The 24,935-nt window shown below is 37.6% G+C and overlaps 1 protein-coding gene across 1 annotated transcript in view; it reads left to right on the forward strand.

Annotated features, from left to right (window-relative positions):
• Nucleotides 1–2,820: 2,820 nt before the first annotated feature.
• LOC140242552 (ubiquitin carboxyl-terminal hydrolase 16-like) overlaps nucleotides 2,821–24,935 on the forward strand; it is a 38,879-nt gene continuing 16,764 nt past the window's right edge. Inside the window, exons 1-5 of the mRNA XM_072322296.1 lie at nucleotides 2,821–2,936; nucleotides 10,895–10,980; nucleotides 14,432–14,548; nucleotides 15,598–15,701; nucleotides 24,588–24,700. Coding sequence (XP_072178397.1) covers nucleotides 2,831–2,936; nucleotides 10,895–10,980; nucleotides 14,432–14,548; nucleotides 15,598–15,701; nucleotides 24,588–24,700 — 526 coding nt within the window. The 5' untranslated portion in view covers nucleotides 2,821–2,830. The remainder of the gene's footprint in view (nucleotides 2,937–10,894; nucleotides 10,981–14,431; nucleotides 14,549–15,597; nucleotides 15,702–24,587; nucleotides 24,701–24,935) is intronic.

Consider the following 24,935-nt stretch of genomic DNA (forward strand, 5'->3'; position numbering starts at 1 on the left):
ACATGGTAAACGATCGATCGAACAAATTACGAATTCTATGGACTACGAACGAGACAAGCGAGACGACACGCCTAATTCACCGTCAGGCTACAACATTCTTAGAACAGATTTTAAGGTTAGGTAGGTAAATTACAAAGTGAAAAATTGGAAATTTAGTGAAAAATTTGTTGGAAATCAAAATTTCTTACCTGCTTCCTTCTCATGTTGAGCGGTAAGTTAGGTATGTTTATTCCATGGGCGTATCGGCAAATTTTGCGCTTAGTTCTACGCGTAATATCGCTTGCTATACGCAGTTAACGCTATGCGCGATCATTAGGTCCCTGCGCGAGACCTAGTACCCTTACTATATATTGAAACCGACACCCCTTTATTCATAGCATTGCGCATAAAAAACGAACTTTCACGCATGAGACTATGCGCAGTGCCAGTGTTTTTTTCATTCTTCACTGGGGATTTGATGATGTTATTCAATACTGAAAAACCCGATAACAAACAAGATCAACAGCAAAACAATACATGTAAATTGTACCGTAGATTAAATGCACAGCATTCCTATGTGCATTTCACACGTATTGTCAATGGAGGGTATGGGTATTGGTTTCAAAACCACGCTAGGAGTATGACGCAACTGAGTGCGTCAAAATAACCCACGTGTTCGAAGCAGTTATCTTGGAGCGTGTACTGCAAATCGCATTTTTAATGCATGCTTGTGAATTCAGAGTATTTTCTGCACATGTGAGTAAAATTTCAGGCAAATTGTGAGATATTGGAAGTATCTAGAATACTTTCTATTGATAGAAAAAACATAAAGGTGTCGATGTGTTGGACACCCAACTACATTTGTATACAATTGTACCTACTAGTACTCATCATCGACCACTTATTGTTTGAAATACCTTGTATCTTAGAAAATATCTCTCAGGAGTCACCTTTAATTGCATTGTACATATCCTAATTTGATTTCACTCAACTTAATTGAGAGCTAGTTAGAAAATAATTTACCATAGATTCATATAAATTATCATATCCGGGGCCAGGGCTCAGATTGTTGACTCTACCGTACGCGCGGAATTCTCGACAACAAAAGCAAAACTGACATTTTTTACTGAGCACCGGTGCAAGCTCGTCAATCACCATTTTATAATCAACCGCCCATTCTCCCATTGATGAAATTAAAGCACGTAAATCTAGTGTCAGTGAATAGCAAAGACGTGTTCTACAACAATAATACATGTATGTATACAATGTACTAAATTACTAATGAGAATTTTTTTCAGTTCTTTTTCCTCCTGTTTCCTCAGGTTATTTACCTGATTTCTCTTGATTTGTATTCATGATAGAATGTTCCAGCGTATTGCACCCTGTCCCACACATTTTTTTATACAGGAGAAAGTCATTGCGCAAGGGTGGTCGATCTAAAAATAGGTGGTCGATGAGTAGTAAACTTTTGAGATGATGTGATATGCATGTTGCTGTGACAATAGAATTCACTGGCTTGTGATTAGTGATAAGTGTCTGAATTCTGGTTGGTGGCTGAAAACTGGTAGCTTTACTCTAAGTCTAAATAGGGTCTAACATAGCCCACAACATGCATGCATGCATAAAATTTAATGTTAGATTTTATAGATACACTGTGTGCACAGTTCCTGTACCGACCACCTTGAACCTGTAAGGCATTTGTTTATTATCATGGATTGTTTCCATACATAGGAGAACTTAGGGGAGAAGACAGATTAGTACATGTTTCTCTTCGTTTCGACCATTTGATTACATTTAACAGTTGGTACATTCAGTTGTGCTAATTGTAAACTTGACCGAAAGATCGGTCTGTACATGTATCTGGTCATCGGGGATATGTTCTGCGGAAACTTTGTCTGGCTTCACGGATCCCCTCCTATACAATTGTAGACCTACTTGCCTGAGTGAACTTAGTATTTTATTGTTCCTTTGCTGAGTCTACATTAGACCATTTTAGAAACTTTTAAAACCATAAATACCAAATTATATAAGAAACTGTTGACACTCGTAAGCTACATGTAGTGCCTTATTTTCATGCAATAAATTTTTCGCTCTGAGCAGCTGGAAAAATACATCTGTGGGTTCTGAAATTTTTGTTATGCAAGTGTACTCGTATCCAAGCCACTGAGGGAGTGGAGCGAACAAGTAGTGGATGGGTGTGAAATACATCTTGAGTAGCTTGAAAAAGTTTGATCATAATTGCAAGATGCATGAGATGCATAAAATGCTGTCATCACCTGCCTGGCAGAAGGGCTTACTAAAGGGGGTGAAGTTTTGACCCCAAATTGATTTTATTTTTTATCTGTTTATTTTTTTTTATTATTATTATTATTTATTTATTTATTTTTTTTTTTTTTTGGGGGGGGGTTGTGACGTAATTTGACAGTTTTGTATTCAAAGCTCTTTCATATGATGTAATAACATATTTTTGTGATTTTTCGAGTGCACAAGCCTGAGGGTGCTTCTCTCTGGCTGGTGATGATATGTGTGCAGATAAGGAAATTATGTGATCAGTTTTAAATTGTTCAGACTTGATTTAAGAACCTGGCTTAGTAATGGGTGTGTTGTGAGTTTATTAAACTTGTTTGCTTGCTTTTTATTTTTGTTTTGTTTTAACAGAATATTGTTTAAGCTGGAAGACTGCTGTTTCACCTCACACTAAGTGTGACAAGACAAGAGTTAAAAACTGACAGAGCCACACTCTTTTAAAGTATCTAGTACTCATTGGCTTGGAATTATTTCAGCGTCATTCTTTTTGCTGTAGATGCCATACAGTTTTTAATCGAGTGATGTGACATTGGATATTGGCTCAATGCGAGTAAAGGAGAACACCACTGGATCTTCGGATATGGGTAAGAAGCGCAACAGAACGAAGCAAACGGACTACCACAACACTTCAGATGAGGAAACAACCAAAGGTGGGTGTATTGTTATTACCTCCGCCAAGGAGGCTGTTTTTGTCGGCATTGGTTTGTTTGTTTGTGTGCATAATAAATCGAAAGTTATGAACAGATTTGGATGAAACTTGCAGGAAAAGTTGATAAGGGCACAAGGAACAAATGATTAGATTTTGGTAGTCTGGGAATTTTTACAAAGTTTTAAAGGATTTATTTTTTTTTTAATGTTTTGGAAGATAGGGTCAAGGAACTTTGGGTTTCAAGTTGTGCATATTTGAGGTTTGCATGTATGCACTCTATTAAAAGGGCATGCTCTGCTCGGGCAAGACACTGCACAGCAGGAAGCTGATGAGGTAAACACAGGGCTTCTTGAGCAGCTTGACGGAGATCTGTGCTCTCCAAGTGCTTTTCTAGCTATTGTTCTTAATTCATCAGAAGTGTGTAGATATGGACCTTTTAAAGAACAATAGTTTTTAGTATTTTTATGTGAATCCATGCATACAAATGTTACGATGAAATTATTCACAAGTATGCAAATGCTACTTTTTAAGACAAACAGTACTTTGTACATCATGTCTATACAGCAGCATTTTAATAGCAAAAACTGAGACATGCATTAAGTAACGGACAAAGATTGCAGGTGATTTAATTCCCATCCTTCTGAATGGCCAACTAGAAAGAATACTATTGTACATGATTTTGCTCAAAAGGTGAAAATGACAAAAAGAACTTTTCTACAATGTGGACAAAAACAAAGATTTGATATGATTAGCACACCAGTGTTGTCTAAGTGTAAGATTGGTTTACATGCTGGTTGTTTTATTAAAGATGATAAAAAGTTTTGGTACCTCAAAAGTATCCCTGAATTTCCTTGTCTTGGTTTGTGTTTCACGTTAAAGTACGTTGTCTGTGAGAATTACTCGCCCCAAAGTGCTCTCATGTCTTAGTACAATCATGCAATAATGGTTTCGTACCAGAGCCGTCGCCGTACAGCGTCGATAAATATTGTACGAAACCACTGACTGCGACCAGCAGCGTGCAGCCCATTGTACGCATAGCTAACTGCGACCAGCAGCCCCATACGCATAGCGTAATGGGGCTTCGCATTGTAACATTCAGGATCATGACAGAATTAGTATCGCGGGTAAATGTCAATTTAAAATCCCAAAATTTCTTCGATTTGAAGACTTACCAATTAAGTTGAAGTATTGAAAACAGGCTTCGAACAACGTTTGGTTCTGCCAATAGTCCCTTTCTTTTCGAATTGATGACTGAATGTGACTCGGTCGAGAGGACCTTGAGAGAGCTACATACACCATGGACCGATGCATACACTGACTACTACGGCCAGCGCATGCGCACACAAACATCTTATCCGTTGATATGGGATTTGAAATTTGTGCGCATGTGATGTGTTCGCATGCACTGGCTGTAGTATTCAGTGTACATGGTGTATGTAGCTCTCCCAAGGTCCTCTCGGCGGAGTCACATTCAGTCATCAATTCGAACAGAAAGGGACTATAGGCAGAACCAAACGTTGCCCAAAGCCTGTTTTCAATACTTCACCTTAATTGGTAAGTCTTCAAATTGAAGAATTTTTGGGATTTTAAGTTAACATTTATCCCGCGATACTAAATCTGTCATGATCCTGAATGCTACAATGCGAAGCCCGATTACGCTATGCGTATGGGGCTGCTGGTCGCAGTTAATTGCATGATTACTAAGACATGAGAGCACTTTGGGGCGAGTAAGTCTCACAGTGTTAGTTATATGAAAGGTACTTTAACCCGAAACACAAACTAAGACAAGGAAATTTTTGAGGTACCAAAACTTTTTATTATCTTTAATACACATCAACAAATGTACGTATGTTGGTCTTGCATGTGACATCTAAAGGGTATGATAAATGTGTTGCACTGTGCTGCTAATTTAGGACAGTTAAAAAAAAAAAGTGATACTACAATCAATTGCAGGAACATACATTGTAAGTGACAGGATGCTAAAAATACATTGGGCCAGCTTGCTTGTGAAACACCAAATGTTCTCTTGTGGGATAATGAAATTTTATCAAGGGTCTGGCATGTTACATTCATTGGACTTAATAGCCTGCTACATTTGTAGCTTCAATCACTTGAGAATATCCATCATTTTGATGCTAGGGCAGTGTGAAGGTAACATCATCATACTGTACATTGTATACACTGTTATTTTTGCTTACAGATATTTTCGCGAATGACGAGGTCATCTACGTTTTTGTGAGATGTTTCCGCGAATAGACAGCGACGCTTACGTTAATGCTCTTTTAAATAACAAAGCGTATGGAGACATTTTCACGTGTTGTTAAATTGGCGATCAAACTGTTCTTCGCGAAATTCACGAAAAATTAAACCCTTGTGAAAATAACAGCTTACACAGTACCTGATATTACAAAATCTCAGCAAACAGAGTTTGTAATGTTCAGAGCCAAATGTAATAGATCTACAATGTACAGTGTACATTGTATCTTGTCAAAAACAAAAACAAAAATCTTCTCTTGGACTTAGCCATCATACAACTGAACACGTAGTACAGCATTGAGTGAGCAGTGAAGATGAGTTTCAGTTTCAGTCTAATAAAAGCATGTTAATCACAAGGGCTTGGCTAATGCAAATGTAGAAAAAATAACCAATAGAATTTTTTGTTGCGTGATATTAGTGCTTTGGGGAAATACTTAACGAAAGTACTTTGAATAAATTTCTTCTTGGAGTAAGCATTATCTTACAGTTTCAGTTTGGTTCACATTTCCAGGAATATCTAGTTTGTACTTTGAAACAAATTAGTTTTTCAAAAATTTATAGTACTGGACAAATACAACTTGAATTTTGACAGGCATTGTTTGCATCATGATCATAATGCACATCACCCCATCGAATGCTGAAAAATGGGGTCATGTACTCGCAGGTGTACTCGTCTATTTCCAGCTAGCATCATTAAAGGCATAATTTACCATTTGCAGATGAAAGCATTAGTGCTTTAAAATAGTTCTGAAATGTGAGTTAGGGATAGAAACAACCACTGTCAAAATTTGAATCCGTATAATCGATGTTAAGTGTTGTTAAATACACAAAATGTGAACAATAGCTATAATAAAAATGTTTCCAGACTAAACCGTATACAGTTACGGTTTGCTTAGAAAAACCCTGATATCTCCTTATATTTTAGGTTTTATTGCAAATATTTCATATGGTAGGATGTTTTATGATACAACAGACCTACACATATACATCAAATGTGATATCTTGAACATTTTTGAAATCACTGCTCCCAAAGGTAAACTGGACCTTTAAAGGGTGTGTACAGTTCTGGTTGAGGTGAGGATTTAGCTTTTAACGTTTTGCGAGATATTCAGAAACCACTCTATGAGATGGCAAAGAGCATGCAATTCTAAGGGGTATCAAAAGTTTATTTGATGAAAATCGGTTTTGAAATGGCTGAGATATCCTAAAGCAAGGTGAAACAAAGAGATCCTAATAAAAGGCGTGGCCTGTCGCCTTTTATTATTATCACTTTTTTAGATATCTCGGCCATTTGAAAACTAATTTTCATCAAATAAATGTTGAATCCTTCTTAAAATTACATGCTCTTTCATATTTTATAAGAGGTTTCTAATTATCTCACTTAGGAATGTTCAAAACATGAATCCCCACCTAAACCAATACTGTACAGTCCCTTTAAAAAAAGTTGTACACATTGCAATGCAGTGTACATTGTACACGTACATTGTCTGGGGAGGATTTTACCAACAAGATGGTCTTTAACTACATTGTTGATTTTATAAAGGAGTGGAGGAGTACACATGTATACATTGTGTTTATTCCCACATCCATGACTTCTGAACATGAAAATGTTTATCTTCTAAATTCTTGACATTGTGTATGTTTGTTGCTTATTCGAGGGTATATATTCAGTGTTAATCACCCTGCTGTTGGCATGTTTTTGTAGAAGAAGTACCAATTTATGTATGGTAAGTTGTTGATATGTTATGGGCATGTTTTTGTAAGAAGTATCAATTTATGATAAGTTTGAAGGAATGGTATAGGTTCGGTGGAGATGAGGATTGAGCTTTTATTTTTGTGAGATACATGTACATGTACTATTCAACCACTCATAGAGCATGCCATTCTAAGAGGAATTCAAAGTTTATTCAGTGAAAGTTGGTTTTGAAATGGCTGAGATATTCAAAAACAAAGTAAAAGAAAGCAATCCAATAAAAAAGGTGGGTCCCACCTTTTACTAGGATTCTTTGTTTTGGATATCTCAGGCATTTCGAAACCAATTTTCATCAAATGAACACTGAATTCCATTTGGAATTAAGATGCTCTTTCATATTTCATAATCGGTTTCTTATTTCACTGAAAAAATCAGAAACTTAAAGCTAGGTCTCAACCAAAATTATGCCATCCCTTTAATGGGAAGTGAGTCCTTGACATTGTATTCTTGAGCTTAAAGGGACTGTACAGTATTGGTTGAGGTGGGGATTCATGTTTTGAACATTCCTATTGTAGAAGTAAGATAATGAGAAACCTCATGTAAAATATGAAAGAGCATACAATTTTAAGAAGGATTCAACATTTATTTGATGAAAATTGGCTTTCAAATGACTGAGATATCCAAAAAAGTGATAATAATAAAAGGCGACAGGCCACGCTTTTATTAGGATCTCTTTGTTTCACCTTGTTGTTGGATATCTTAGCCATTTCAAAACCGATTTTCATCAAATAAACTTTTGATACCCCTTAGAATTGCATGCTCTGTGACATCTCATAGAGTGGTTTCTGAATATCTCGCAAAATGTTAAAAGCTAAATCCTCACCTCGACCAGAACTGTACACACCCTTTAAAGGCCCATTTCCAATAGCATGAGGAAACATGGATGGTCCAATTGAATTGATCTTCATTTGCTTCCCACTGGGTTACATTTGAAAACCATATCAGCGCCCATTAGCCATGTGTCAGCAAATATGTGCTTTCAATTGAAGCATGCACTCATCGGTAATGGTTGACTCCTGTTCAGATCCTTCGGCTGTGTATAATATACTTACATCTAGAGATCAGTAAAGGGCTTTTTACACTTGTAAATTTTTGCTTAGCCCTGGACCAGCGGTGGGGCTAAGGGGGGGCCTTAGCCCCACCGTTGGTACGAGACTATCCTTGGCCCACTTTCTGTTTACACTCGTTTTTGCCAAAGTGGGCTAGTACGGTACTATCTGGCCCTGCAAAATACAAATTTTAGCAGGGGTTAGCACCGCAATTGCGGTGCTAGCACCGCAATTGCGGTGCCAAGCAAGTGAGCGTAAACAGAACGAAAACCAACCAGAAATGAGGTAATCAAGTGCTGCCGGTGCTTGTGTGTATGTGTACAATACACAGCGTAATTATGAATATTCATGTGCTTTGGAAAGTCCGGGGCTAAGAAATACGAGTGTAAAAAGGTCAGTTTTCTCCTTAGCCCCAGACAAGAGATAGTACGGGACTAGTTGGCGAGTGTAAAAAGCTGAAAAAATTGGTACGGGACTAACGATAGTCCTGGGTCAGAGAAAGTCCGGGTTAAGAAACATAAGTGTAAAAAGCCCTTTATAAACCTGTACCCGATTCATGACAGGGAATTAATTCGCGAAAATAACTGAGCTAGGCCAGCCTTCCCACTATATACATGGCTGGCATCCCCACACTACTGGTTCTTAATAAACATGGCTGTCATACTATAGCATGAATGACACTTTCTCATGTAAAAAGGAACGTTTGCATTTGCATTGCCATTAGAATGTCAGTTTAGTCACATGTGCATGACATGGTATAGAGCCGAGATCAGAGGGCTGTCACTCTGGCCCAAATTCACAAAGGTTGTACAAATGAAACCATGGTTTAAACCATGGACAAGAACCATGGAGCGCAAAGTGTCGCACGGAATATTTTGTTACGAAATCAGTCTTTTCGTCAATGAAATGATTATTTTGTGACGAAATAACAACATTTTGTAACTAAATGAACATTTCGTCCACGAAATAATTTCATAAATGAAACGGTCATTTTGTTGACAAAATGACCAAATTCGTAACGAAATATTCTGTGCGACACTTGGCGCTCCATGGTTTTTGTACATTGTTTAAACCATGGTTTCATTTGTACCACCTTCGTGAATTTGGGTCTACAATGTTTGTGTGACTGAGATCTACAGACCAGGCATCTTTCTTCATGAGATAATGAAATATTGCCAAGTTCAGAGTTTGTCAAAAGATTACTTAAATATCACTTCTGTTGTTGAATACAGATTGAGGACACTTTGTTCCCATGTATATTATCCGAGAAGAGGGAGTCACAATCTTGGATAAATTTGTATGATTTGGAGGTCAATGCTTCATGTTAGCACATGGTAGACCTAGCCTTTGTGTAAGACAAAAGTAGCTCAGTTTAGTACAACCTAAAGTTTGTTACAGTTACCGATATGCAAAAATATGAACAGAAAAGGGCTTTGAAGTGAAAGAGAATGTTTTTGAATACTCAGCCCTATGAAATACTCAGCCCTATGAAATACATTGATTCTCCAGTAGAAAAAAAAAAGAAAGAAAATAATAAAAATAAGACACAGCAGCAAACTATAGAAGTACAAATTTATTGTACACTGTAAGGTTCTGGGACTTGATGAGTTAAACATAGAATCTATGTCAATATACAGTAAATAGCTGTTTGTGTGTAGTGTGTTACGACTGCCAGCAGTTATGACACATTCCATTTTCTTCACAACAAACTCATAAAGCACATTATGCAATTTGAGTCTATTTCTATAGATATAGTCATTCAGTCAGACTGAATTGAAGTAAAAGAAAGTGAAGAGGTACTTTATATTGCCACATGTTACAGTAAACTACAACACCATATTGACTGTTGAATGATGAATACTGTAAAAGTGGATATTTTCGTGCGACTAATTTTTCGCGCTCCGCGGGGTAAGAAGAGTTTCACATGTTTTTAATTCCGCGGAATCAAGACATCAACTACTGGAGCATATGGCAAGCAAAAATATTCGCATGCATGCTTTTATTTTCGTGCTAGATTCTGGTTGTGCGAAATGCGCAAAAACTTCAACACGGCGAAAATTTCCACTTTTACAGTACAATGTAGTAGTCATGACATGTCTGAAGCTTCCAGGGCAAAATTGCCAACACTGCACAGTGTTCAAAAGCTATTATAGAGTGGGTAGCGAAAATCCTGCGATCTGATTGGTTGAGAGCTATGTGTTCATTTTTACTGGCCGCACGCTGAGTCACAGTGGTAAACATGTTATCGCGCACTTAGCAAGAGTACGCGTACTTGTAACAAAGGTTCGCGCACTAAAGCAAGCGTTCGCGCACTCAGCTTGGCCATGCATCCAGTAAAACTGATGCATGGCTGGCCATGCATCCAGTAAAAACGCCATGCATCCAGTAAAAACGGTAAGCATTTCCAAAAGGAAATGCATCCAGTAATTTTGTCATCGGGTAACACGATAGAAAAATGGGTTTTTGACAAGAAAATTACCCATTCTATAAATCAGATGACGCACATATGTCTTTTTCGTGCGTCAGTCGGAATATAGTGTGCATGCGGTAACTATGGAATTTAGCCTAAACCCACTCGGCTTCACCTCGTGGGTTAAGCATTCCATAGTTACCTTATGCACACAATTCCGACTGACGCACTCAGACCTGTGCGTCATTTGTATACTGATTCGGTGTATTGTGCTCCCTATGATGAAATTAGGATTTCAGTTGCATACTATAAAAATGAGATCTCCCGATGTATGTCAGCCCCTTTGACTGATTGTAGGTCATTGGTGTCAGACATTTAATATGCTGATGTGACTCTACACTGTATGCAGTAAAACTTGGACTGAAACTCATTTGTGGATAAGTACTGTATACCGGTAATGAAAAGATGTTTTTCTTTTGATTGAATCCAAGGCAAAGGATGTACTCACCTGGAGAAGTCTGTGAGCTTGAACAGTGTGAAGAAAGGCCTAAAGAACTGTGGCTTTGGCCAGTGTACAGTGAGTACCAGAGCTTCTTACCCTTAGGCCCGAATTCACAAAGTTGGTACAAATGAAACCATATGGTTTAAACCATGGACAAAAACCATGGAGCACCAAGTGTTGAATGGAATATTTTGTTACGAAATCAGTCATTTTGTTGATGAAATGACTATTTTGTAACGAAATGACAACATTTTGTAACTAAATAAACATTTCGTCCACGAAATGATAATTTTGTCAACGGTACGGTCATTTTGTCGATGAAATGACCAATTTCGTAACGAAATATTCCGTGCTAAACTTGGCGCTCCATGGTTTTTGTCCATGGTTTAAACCATGGTTTCATTTGTACCACCTTTGTGAATTCGGGCCTTAGAGTCTCAGGGGAATTCCCTGCAGAAATCATCGTATCGTTATTACATGACTGGCACTTTTGAAAATTACACTGCATATCTTGTATTGGAGGAAGATCAGATAAAAGATCTGCTCAACCATTAATCATGTCAATTTAGAAGATGAGGCAACAATATCATGGCCTCACTTACATACTGAATGTGTAAGTTTGCCACTGACCTGCACACAAATACAGCTGCAATTAATTTCAGTTTTTGACAAAAACAAAATACCTTTAACATGTTCACCATGTACATTTCTGTGCACACAGTGCATGTAACCTGGTACATGTGTTGTTTATTTTGATTGTGAATTCCTGGAAAAATGAGTCATATAGTTGTCAAATTAGTGAACCTTACAACTGTAACTATCCAAGGTGAACATGAAATTGTGTGATTTGCATAATTCCCAAGAATATGTCAAGTTGCTCTTTTTCTTGATGTCTAAATTTTTAGACAATAGTTAGTGCTTGGAAAGCAGTGTTACACTATGTTTGAGTCAGCTTTAATGGTATGTAGTTGATTCAAGTGAAAAGAATTGTCAAGATTTCATCAAAGTGAAACCTAAAATGGGGAAGTTGTGAAATTTTAAAGTTTCATTTGTGTACCCTTTCATAAAAGAGTGATCACTATTCATGGTACACAAATTGAATGATGTCATCACCTCACAATTTTACCACCAACTGGTTTAATAATCTTCATCAAATTTCCTTTTGTCATGAAATCAAGCAAATATGTTGAATCCTTCACATCAAATGTTGTCTATACAAGTAATACAATTATAACCTACTGAAAATGATTGTTAACCCATTCCATACTGAATTCTGAAATCCCCATAGACTTTGATAAACAGACCACCAGGTTCCCATATGGAACGGGTTAAGGGAAATTTATGGCTGTGGTTATTAAAATTACCAGCCAAAGCCATGATTCTATGATACTTATGTGCAACTTTCTTCTCTGACATTAGTCTTATTCTCCTCTAGTCATCATAGATTACCATGAACATAGTGAGAATCGCACTTTGATATTAATCAGCATGTCTGTAAATTCCTGTATCTTCAGCAGTTTGCTAGAAAATTTCCTATAAAACAATCAGAATGTGTAAAGATCAGGCGGTAAATTCAAATATATTCAAATTGATGAATCCAACGGGAGTACAGGTGTACAAACATATGCCCATGATTTTTCATCCTGGCTACTACCGAAACACTGAATAGATGAGTGCTTATGTATTTATGCTAATGAAGTGCAATTTGTCACTCAGATACAATGGAAATTCAAATTTATTTGAAAATGGAGCAACCTCCATGCAAGACTCCAGAGGGCAAGAAAGCACTTTTTTTCCTTTTTTTTGTTTTTGCGATGAACGCACTGTGAACCAGAACCGAGACTCTAAAAATATCTCGCCACTTGTAGTGCCGTGTGCCGAGTGTGACAGCTTGCCCCAGTATGCATATTAATTGTGTGTATTGTATACACAGTGGGGATGCAAGTGGAAAGTTTGTGGATGTTTTGAGCTGTGTGTTGTCATGTGACGTGTTTGGTCGGGGGCGGCACTAATTGAAGAGATCCTGTAGCAGGAAACTAAGACACTGTACAGTTTTGCTGAGAAGACTTTTACGGCTATAGCATAATTTAATGGCGCTCACAACTGCCAGTGTCAGAGAATTTGTGGTTCTGTCAAGAGAACCCAGTTTAAAAGCATCATAAAGAGTCTGGCAACGCAACAAGGTAAAGCAAGTGGTATGGTTTCATATCTTGAAAGTGTTTGTAGCCCTTAGTTTTGTTGGTTGTGCATGCGTCTCGTGGTGCTGGTATTTTATGTTATACATGATTTGCAGCGTTACGTTCAGCAAAGTTTCCATTCACGTAGATTTCATCTGATCCATCTTCCCTCACAGATTTCTGTGTTTTATACTCTTCTCCCTTGTAGCACCTGTGGAATTGTGTCAATATCAGGCAGTAAAACTTTTCAATCTGTATTAAAATGAAATTTCTTAGTTCAAATTAAGAGTTTGATATCACCCTTATGAACTTGCACCTAGTGTTTTCTGCAGGCTTTGTCACACTGGTGTTGACTCGATGTAGACAGTAGGTGGGGTGTTAACGTGTTAGCAATCAAAACCTTTTTGCGAACTGAAGAAATTTGCTTTTGATAGAGATTTACCAATCATATTATTAAAGGGATCGTATCATTTTGGTTGACACCTAATTTCCGGTTTCTAACATTTTTTGGTGAGATAATGAGAAACTTCTTATGAAATATGAAAGAGCATGTAATGTAAGCATTGTAATGTAATGAAATGAGCATGTAAAGTGTGGGACCCACACTTTATTACGATCGCTTTGTTTTACTTTGTTTTTGGATGTTTCAGTCATTCCAAACCCGATTTTCATCAAATAAACTTTGAATTCCTCTTAAAATGATATGCTCTGTACTATATCATAACTGTTTTCTTGGTATCTCGTAAAAAGTTAAAAGCCCAATTCTCATCTCCACCAATACTGTACCATCCCTTTAAAGGGTGTGTACAGTTCTGGTCGAGGTGAGGATTTAGCTTTTAACGTTTTGCGAGATATTCAGAAACCACTCTATGAGATGTCAAAGAGCATGCAATTGTAAGGGGTATCAAAAGTTTATTTGATGAAAATCGGTTTTGAAATGGCTGAGATATCCAAAAACAAGGTTAAACATTAAATAAAGTTGTGGCCTGTCGCCTTTTATTATTATCATCACTATTTTGGATATCTCAGCCATTTGAAAACCAATTTTCATCAAATAAACATTGAATCCTTCTTTATAGAATACATGCTCTTTCATATTTCATAAGAGGTTTCTCATTATCTCACTTATTCAAGAATGTTCAAAACATGAATCCCCACCTCAACCAGTACTGTACAGTCCCTTTAACCTCCTCCCGAAATGTTTAGATCTGCTTTGGTTGAAATTCTCAAGTAATACTTTTGATTTGCATGACTGAGCTGCATAATTTTATACTCTTGAATAATGCAATGACATGTGATTGTCATATACACAATGTGTTCTCACTCCACGCGTCCGTCTCAATATGCAGCCATGTACCAATGATAAAGGAGGAGGCGGTAGCAGTCAGCGAGTGAGTTGTGCAGATGAGTTTGACGGAGAAGTTTTCGAACCTGTGGTCTGGCTGTGCTTGCAATGTGGACATCAGGTTGGTGAAATCCTAGTGTGGCACTCATGCCTCCTTTCTCACTACGCCAGTTCAAAGTTGCATTCTGCACATGACTAGACAAAAGTCATAATAAGAGTTAGTCAAGACCTAATGACATGCAGAGTTGAAATGAGCAGTATCATGCACAGCGACTGAATGGTTTCTTTCTCTTGCAGTGAAAGATCATCGCAAACATTCAAGGGAGCTTTTTATACTCTATACGCCGAATATTTTGCGAGGTCTTTATTTTCGCGAGTCAGGTGCAATTCGCGAAATTAAAAACACGCGAAAATATTGACTCCGATCCCGATGTGGATGTGACGTACGCGTGTACATTTCTCTGTTCAGTATACACGACTCCATGATTGCGAATTTAACCACTCGCGAAATTGTCGGGAATTCCTGATTCACGAAAATTTAGACTCGCAAAATATATGGCGTATACAATATTTGAATCTTTATGTTGGATTATGTGGTAGTGGGTGATATCTAGAGTTTCAACTGTTTTGTTTTGATGGTTTAAAATTTGGGGTCATCTGAACCATTGCTAGCTTCAAACTGGTCTGTGTTTGCCATGCTGGGATGTTAGATGAAATGCCACATTTGTATGCATTATTTCCTCAAACATTCAGCATTGTAAATAAATACATATGAAGTGAACATAATTATGCTATAGAGAGCAGTGAGTTGCAATCTAATTTCCTCTTGTCAAATGTATGAGGTAGATAAAAGTGGCTGAGGTACACTCAAAAATATGTTGAAGAATAACAAGCTCTCAATCTTTTGTTGTTTTTTATTCCTCTTTTCCACTGGCGACTCGTGTTTGCCACAGTCAGTCAACCTTGAGAGGTGGAATAAATTCAGTTTACCTTCTTCACATTCATTGATCAATGTTTATGGCAGTTCAAAATCCTTGCCTTTGGAAAATTGCTGTCATCAACTGTAATTCCAAGAGAACTACTGTCCCTTTGAATAATTTCTGAATGGATGTGAGCTCTGTAACATCCTCTTATTTTGTTTCTGTTGTGACCATCCTCTTCTGAATGCAGGGTTGCTGTCGGAACAGTCCCGCCCAACATGCTCTGAAGCACTTTGAGACGCCCCGGTCTGGTACGCACGCTCTTGCCGTTTGCCTGGCCAATTGGAACGTATGGTAAGACTAAACTCATAGGCTGGTCACTATTTCATATTTCTCTCACATCTCTTTCTATTTCTCTACCTATTTATCTCAGTCCCTCCCCCTCTCTCTACACTGTATCCATTTCATTCATTATCTCCCTCTCCATCTCATTATCTCCCTCTCTTTCCCATTTTCTTTTTCTTTCTCTAGTCATCCTGCATTGGAGCAGATTGCCTTTTCTTGTGTCATGAAACATATATGAATTGCCAATCATTAAAAAATTACGAGTGTGCTACATGTGCTGGATTTTGGAGACAAAAGCTTTCACATGCATTATACTTATGCTAATCATGGCTCCTCCTAATATTTGCGAAAGTTTTACGCATGCCAAAATTTCTGGTTTTACAGTAATTAATATCCACTGTTTGTATGTTTTCAAAAAATGCTTTTTGATTAGTCCCACAGATAGTGGAAAGTGTAAGCAAAGTTGAGCAGGTAACACCATTCTAGCATTCCCTATTTAAGGCATAACTGCTTGCCACTTTGATGTTAAATTTATTTTGGTTTGCCAAACATAAATGTGTACAGGAATCATTCTTCTTCCACAGTTTTTTGACACTACTTTATAATTGCGATGGTGCTTGTGCAGTCAACACCTGGGCATGGTTTATGAATGCAAGTTCTGTATAACCAGAAATACTCACATGAATGAAAGTTTCACAAATTTCATGGAAAGCAAAAATTTACGCTGTACGAACAGCTAAATGCAAGCAAAAGTGCTTTTCTGCACGATGCATTGAATGCCTGTGGCGATTGGCCAAAGTTGCATGCCGCAAAAAAAAAAGGCTGTCAGCTCCAATTCACAAAAGTTTCATGCTGCAAATGTTTTTGGTTTGTAGTTAATATCATGTACACTCTTCTGTCTGATTCTTCTTGTATTTGTGGGAGGAGAGTGGTAGCTTAATGGACAAGTTCACCTTCATAAACATAAGGATTGAGAGAATGCAACGATATTAGTAGAACACATCAGTGAAAGTTTGAGGAAAATTGGGCAATCGATGCAAAAGTTATGAATTTTTAAAATTTTTGTGTTGGAACCGCTGGATGAGGAGACTACTACAGCTTGTGAGTCATATGCGTACAACAGTATAAAGAAAATGTAAAGAAAATTCAACATATTTTCACTTTTTTCGCATAATAAAAGAGCACTTGACTTGCCTCTTTCTAAAGGCAGGGGGAATAATATTACACATAACATTTGTCGGTAACGAGTAGGGGGAATGTGTACTTTTTTCAAAAGATGAAATTTTGTGAAATTCTCTTTCATATTTTCCTTATATTGTTGTACGCATGTGACATCCAAGTTATTCACACACTGCAGTAGTCTTCTCATCCAGCAGTTCCAACACAAAAACTTCAAAAATTCATAACTTTTGAACGGATTGTCCGATTTTCTTTAAACTTTCACTGATGTGTTCTATTAATATTGCTACATTCTCTCAATCCTTATGTTTATGAAGGTGAACTTGTCCTTTAATGATGTCTACATCGACACTTGATACCACGGTTGCTGGACTCTAATGGGTCCACCATGCTTCAAGGTTCACTTTCTTTTCATCAATGTACAAAACCCACAATGTATGACAGGCCCGTTTATTCTGACAATTGCCGTTAGGAATACAGCTACTAGTAGTTCAAGGTCAAAATATTGTCAGCTTAGTAAAGGCGCATTCAACAAATGTTTCGATTCTACCCCTTGCAGGAAAGACAAGTGATAATTGTGCATATTAGCTGAAACTTTCCCTACATTAGTTTCCTCATCCCTGAACCAATGAATGTGACATGGTTTAAGGGATTATACAGTATTGGTGGAGATGAGAATTGGGCTTTTAACTTTTTGCGAGATACCAAGAAAACACTTACATGTATGAAATAGTACAGGGCATACCACTTTAAGAGGAATTCAAAGTTTATTTGATGAGAATCGGGTTTGGAATGACTGAAACATCCAAAAACAAAGTAAAACAAAGCGATTGTAATACGATATATGGGTCCCACACTTTATTAGAATCGCTCTGTGTAGGATATCTCAGCAATTTCAAAACCAGTTTTCATCAAATAAACGTTGAATTCCTCACGGAATTACATGCTCTTTCATATTTCATAAGGGATTTCTCATTATCACACCAAAAAATGTTAGAAACCTGAAATTAGGTCTCAACCAAAACTATACGATCCCTTTAAATATCACGTGCATGGCAGCCAGAATTCATGCTGGTGTTTAGGCATCCTCTTTAACCCTTTGTATGCTTTGAGTGCTGATTGGCTCAGAGAGCTCCATAGCATTGTACACATTATCCAAAGTCCTTGGCGCAGAAAGGGTTAAAGATAATAAAAAGTTTTGGTACCTCAAAAGTTTCCCTGAATTTCCGTGTTTCAGGTTAAAGTATCTATCATATAACTAACACTATGAGACTTACTCGCCCCAAAGTGCTCTCATTTCTTAGTAATCATGCAATTAACTGCGACCAGCAGCTCCATATGCATAGCGACCAGCAGCCCCATACGCATAGCGTAATGGGGCTTCGCATTGTAGCATTCAGGATCATGACAGATTTAGTATCGCGGGTAAATATCATCTTAAAATCCACAAAATTCTTAAATTTGAAGACTTACCAATTAAGTTGAAGTCTTGAAAACAGGCTTCGGGCAACGTTTGGTTCTGCCAATAGTCCCTTTCTGTTCGAATTGATGACTGAATGTGACTCTGTCGAGAGGACCTTGGGAGAGCTACATACACTGATTACTACATACGCACACATCACATGCGAACAAATTTCAAATCCATGAACGGATAAGATGTTTGTGTGCGCATGCGCTGGCCGTCAATTCAGTGTAGCTCTCCCAAGGTCCTCTTGACCGAGTCACATTCAGTCATCAATTCGAACAGAAAGGGACTATTGGCGCAAAACCAAACGTTGCCCAAAGCCTGTTTTCAATACTTCAACTTAACTGGTAAGTCTTCAAATTGAAGAAATTTTTGGATTTTAAGTTGATATTTACCCGCGATACTAAATCTGTCATGATCCTGTAAACTACAATGCGAAGCCCCATTTAGCTATGCGTATGGAGCTGCTGGTCGCAGTTAGCTACACAGTATGCGTATGGGGCTGCACGCTGCTGGTCGCAGTTATCTCGCACAATACATGTACTACCTTGCCGCCGTCGTACGGCGGCGGCTCTGGTACGAAACCATTATTGAATGATTACGAAGACATGAGTGCACTTTGGGGCGAGTAAGTCTCACAGTGTTAGTTATATGAAAGGTACTTTAACCTGAAACACAAACTAAGACAAGGAAATTCAGGGAAACTTTTGAGGTAATACCAAAACTTTATATTATCTTTAAGACAACACCTGTTGTGGTAAAGTATCTCTGAAGGTCAGTCTCTTTTGGGAGGGAGGGGCTTCAAGATGTGATGGTACACCATTTAGAAGTAGAAAATAATTACTTGTTTTTAGGTAGATTGAAGGAAAAAAAAAAGAATGTTTACCTGTAGACTATGAGGAATTGAGTAGTAGGAAAATTTGTCTGAATGGAGATGGTACATCGACATTATAGAAATACCAGATACAGGTACAGGTACCTGTACATTGCATGTGCAATGTATATTGTGTCATTTGTATCTCTAGCACCTTTTCAAAAGGGTACTGTACACGCCGTATATTTCGCGAGTCTAAATTTTCGCGAATCGGGAATTTCCGATGATTTCGCGAGTGGTTAAATTCGCGGTCGTGGAGTCCAACGGAGAAGAGTACACGTGTACGTCACATTCACATCGGGATCAGAGTCAATATTTTTGCATGTTTATAATTTCGTGAAAAGCACCTGACTCTCAAAATTCGCGAAAATAAAAACCTCGTGAAATATTCGGCGTATTGAGAATACTGTACCAAAGGCTCTGTGCGTATACATTTTATATCAGACATGATGAACATACAAACAGAGAAAACTAACAGCTTGTTATCAGGTGAAATTTAGTGTCTCTTGCTTTGCTATAAAGCTTTATGTATAAATACAGTGTATGTAGCAAAGTATGCAACAATGGATGTGTGTGTAGGTAGCAAAATTGATAAATTGTGATTTCTGATTAGAGATTTGTAATTTGGTGTATTGAAGTGTGTCCTTCTTCTAGGTTAGAATTGTAAGACCACTCAAGTACAATACATCTGCTTGATGAAAAAATTCCAAGATACCAAATATATACTTTTGTGTGATACTCAACTCACAATGCCCATTTCCAGCAAAACTTGACATGTAGGATTGTTGAATCTCAGTTCCCACTGAGAGTAAAAATATTTTCTGTGTGACAAAGTATTATGGAAAGCTCAAAACCCAAGGATTGACTAACCTAGAAAATAGAAATGAAAAGCTCTTTGTCAGAGCTTCTTACAGGTTCGGCATGTGACCTTCATTCATGTTGCGAAATACTGCACTGCACATGCACTGAAATGTTGTAATGTAAACTTGTTGATGCATTGACATGATGGGAAATGGAGATGTCCTCTTGCTGTAGAAGTAGGACACTGTATAGGAATATTCAAAGCAAATATATTAAAAAACAAAAGAAAGTTAAAGTCAGAGCTCTCACCTTAAAGGCACACACCTTCCCTTGTACACAGTCTCTGTTTTTTTTACAGTTTGTACCTGTACTATCTTTTTTTGTCTTGTACAGTATTAAAGGCATGATTTACTATTTGCACATGGAACAAAAACCCAGCATTAGTGCTTTAAAGTACAGTTGAACCTCTCGTATCCGGACAAGTCGGGACCGGGGCTCATCCGGATAAGGGATTTGGCCGGGTACGGGAGACTCAATGCTTTATACATGTACATATACACATGTACTGATGTAGCCCATTGTAGTACCCCATGTAGTAATGTGTATTCTGCAACCTTTTCATTGTTACATTTGGGGATGTTTGGGGATGTTAAAATGTCTGAGGGTAAGCAATACGGAAGGAAATTTGATGTAATGTATGTTGATCATGTTGGAAGTAATATGTAATTCATGTGTGTTTGTGCAGGAGTTCTCAAGGAGTTGGGAATCCCCCTTTCCTCCCGTAATTATGAAAAAAAAAAAAAAAAAATCACGGCGAGATTGCGCCCGTATAATAGAGAGATCCGGATAAAGGGAGGCCGGATAATAGAGGTTCAACTGTAGTTCTAAAATATGAGTTAGGGAAAGAAACAACCACTGTAAAAATTTGAATCGGTAAAATCAATGTATTGTTCAATGTATTAAAAAAAGTATTCAATATAAAAAATGTAAACAATACAATTGTAGTTATAATAAAATGTTTCCAGACTAAACCATCTACAGTTATGGTTTATTAAGAAAAATACAGACATCTCTATATTTTAGGCTTTTATTTTATAATTAAAAATATGAAATTTTAAATTTTATATGATAGGATTTTTTTTTTATACTACAGACCTACACATCTACAGTGTATGCATTAAATGTCATATCTTGAAAATTGTTTAAATCACTGTTCCCAAAGGTAATCAGGACCTTTAATGGTGCCTGATATTCAAATAACATGATGTACAGTATACTAGATACATGTATCTTGCTTTATATTCAGCAGTGAAAATTGTACATGTTGTAATATTGTCCTTTCTTTCCTTCTTGCATGCTTGAAGTGTTGTATGTCTACAATTCAATAAGACAGTATGGATTGAATACTGGGTCATTACGTGGAATGTGCTCACCTCTGTCAATTCATGCCAAAATTTGCTCAGTTACTGTGTACTTCAGATATCCTTTACATTATGGGTTTTTACTGGGATAGCTACAAGTACCAGCAGTTAGACCGACAGTATGGCAAAGATGTCTGAAAATCTTATGAAGTGTAGAATTTGAACTGAAATTCTATGCATATTTCTTGACTCTTCCATCAATGTTGTGGATAAGGTCTTGTATGGGTCAGCTCCCTTTAAAGAGTCCCAGTTTATTGAGATTAGCCTTGTAGCTACCTAAAGTACAATTAAGTATAACCCTGCATCCCCCTGACTTGCCAGGAAGTGAATCATAAAGAGATAGGGCAGCACTTTAACTTGACAAAAGTAGCATCACTTGATAAGTCCCGTGAAGCAGGAACGTGTGGGAGTACTCAGTATGTGAGTCGTGCTGTGTAGTCCCTGAATCATTTAACTCACTTAATCTCATTGCCCAGCTCGTACGGTGGCAAGCATCATTCTAAGGGTGCATATAGTGGCAGCGAAAGTATAAAGACATACACAGTTTTTCTCAAGAGCAAAACCAGTGGAGTATACAGTAACAATGAATTTTGTTATTGGATAGTAGATCATTGTTTCAGCCCAAGGGAGGGACACTTTCACTTGCTGCAGACACATCAATTACTGTATGCTTGTCACAGTGAAGTGGATGTCAACATGACTTTTACACTGTATAAAACTGTTCCTTGCATACAATCAACACACACGCAACTGATCACTCTATTTACAGTGTAAGCGTGTAATGCTGACAGATTACTACACACAATGCACACGATTACTTTAGATACACTGAGGCTCCATACTCACCAATGATATCACAATTGCATTTAGTCATATCTCTTTCATGTTTGTTTCAGGTCCTGCAGAAACTTGCAGGCAGAAATTATCACTTTGCTACTATTAAATTGGCAGCTGTGAGTTTCACTGAATATCCTATGTGTACTGCAAAAATTTATATTTTTGCATCTTGTTCATCCGCAAAATCAAGACATGAACTACCAGAACATATAGCAAGCAAAAATATTTGCGTGCTTTTATTTTCATGCTAGTTTCTGGTTGTGCGAAATGTGAATAAAAATTCCATTATAACGGTATATAAAATTGATATACAGTATGTTATGCTGTATGTACATCAATGGAATTGACTCAATATATGTTCTAGATCAGAAATGAGTACAAATATCTGCCAATATTGGACAGAAACTTTAACCTTAGTCTTCTAAAATGTTTTACCGATTCAAGGATCAATATGAATATACAACGTTGTAGCATCTTGAATGCTTTTGATGGTTCTCAAACTGACATACACAATGATTTGTGGCCAAACTAGTTATCAAAGGAGGATGAGGTTTTTATTCTACCATGAGAAATACTAGGTAGCAGAGCTCTATGCTAACAATCATAAAGGAAACTACCCAAATTTGTTTCCTTTGATGTGATAGGTTAAATTTGTGTATTTTGTAATTGTGAGCGGATACTAAAGTAATGCGTAGATAAAATCAAAGTCAGGAGATCCTATCTACTCTGCACTATATGTTTTTATAATTACCTCCATATACAATGTATGTTGCCAGACTGTCATGATTTCAAAATCCTGTATTTGTTATCCTGTGGCCAAGACTGCATGTATTCCTGTTCATGTGTACATCATGTTATGATCAGGGTTCAACACTAACTTTTTTCTCCAGTGACCCGTTCTGGCCACAAAAATATTTTAAAGGGGAAGGGTAGTAACTGATCAGTAGGAATCAGTGGAAATGCTGGGAGATGATTGTTCCCATCCTTATGGGATTCATTCAAGAGTTCATTGTATATCTATTGTTGTGTGAAAATGATTTGCTTCAGAATGGTCTCATATTCAAGTAATGTGCAGTTTAATGCTTCCAGGTTAGCGTCCCTGGTCAGTGACGGAGCATTAATCTGCACATTACTTGAATATGAGACCGTTCTGAAGCAAATCATTTTCACACAACAATAGATATACAATGAACTCTTGAATGAATCCCATAAGGATTGGAACAATCATCTCCCAGCATTTCCACTGATTCCCACTGATCAGTTACTAGCCTTCCCCTTTAATCTGAAATTTCAGTAGCCTGAAAAGGAATGAATTGGTTTAAAGTAACAGGAAATGTAACAATCCATTTTGAATATTTGCCTAATTGGGCCACCAAACAATAACCTTTTTGGCAATGTGGTAGCCCAACATCAATTTTCACTGGTCCTGGGCTACTGCTAATATAATGTCAAACCTTGGGTGATACTACCTTCATGTTCTGTAGTACTTGTTCATAGATTATGATGATCTAATATCTTTTTCACTCATTAATGAGCATTGAAAGTATTGGCCACAAATTAAAATTTCCCTTGTGATAATGTGTGAAGATATTTTAAAATTTACTTCATTCATAATTCAGTGATTGGTCTCACAATCTGAGATGTCCAGTTTTCTGTGCAATGTTCACATTTTCCTGGCCCATACAAGTGCATGTCCGCTGTATGTGTTGACTGGATGTGGAGATTTGCGCAATGAAATAATGCCACATGATTGTTGCTGTGGGATGCCCACTTTGAGTCATTCTCTGACACTAAATTTAGGTCGTAGCCTGCTCCAGAGGTTTGAAGAGTGTGGGCATCTGATTGGTTGCTTGACAAGTCTTAAGAAACGACTCAGGACCACATGTGAGATCCTGTGATTCTTTAATACGAGCATGAGTGAACCCGAGGTGAAACTGTTGGTCATGGCAGTCCTAGGTACATTAAGAGTGACCATGAATCAATGAGCTACAGCTTGTACACCTTTACTATTGAAGGAGTCAACATTGTTGTCCTCAATCTACAGTTGAAGCAGTCAATAATTGTTGCAGTCAGTGTTTGAAGCAGTCTACAACAGTGTAAATTTTGAGCCACCAGTATCTGAAGCATTGAATATTTGTAGCAGTCAATGTTTGAAGCAGTCAGTATTTGTAGCAGTCAATATTTTTTTGTAGCAATCAGTATTTTTTTGTGGTCAATATTTGTAGCAGTCAATATTCCTAGTGGTCAATATTTTTGCAGCAATCAGTGTATATTCATGCTATCAGTCTTTCTATGTTACCACTGTCTATCTTGTCCAGGTGTTATAAATGCGATGAGGCCATTAATCCAGCGGAGAGCAAGAAACTCGCAGAGTGCATGGACTGGATCAAGAGACAAGCTTTGCAGCAGCGGTCTGCAGAGAAAGCCTCCGGTAAGCACAATTTATGCAGTCCTCAGTCAAACAGGAAGTGTGGAGTGGCAGGGAGCTGTGTGCACTTTGACAGGATGTGGCATAATTTGAGAGTTCGAAATATGATGTAGTATAATACCGCAATGTCAAATCAGCTGTCCTTGAGGGGAAGAGGGGAAGAGATAGAGAGATGGATGGATGGATAGATTTAGATAAACAGAAGGTCAGAGAACAGATAGATAGAAAAACCAGAGGA

This window comes from Diadema setosum, chromosome 19 (assembly GCF_964275005.1).
Source record: "Diadema setosum chromosome 19, eeDiaSeto1, whole genome shotgun sequence".
NCBI lineage: Eukaryota > Metazoa > Echinodermata > Echinoidea > Diadematoida > Diadematidae > Diadema > Diadema setosum.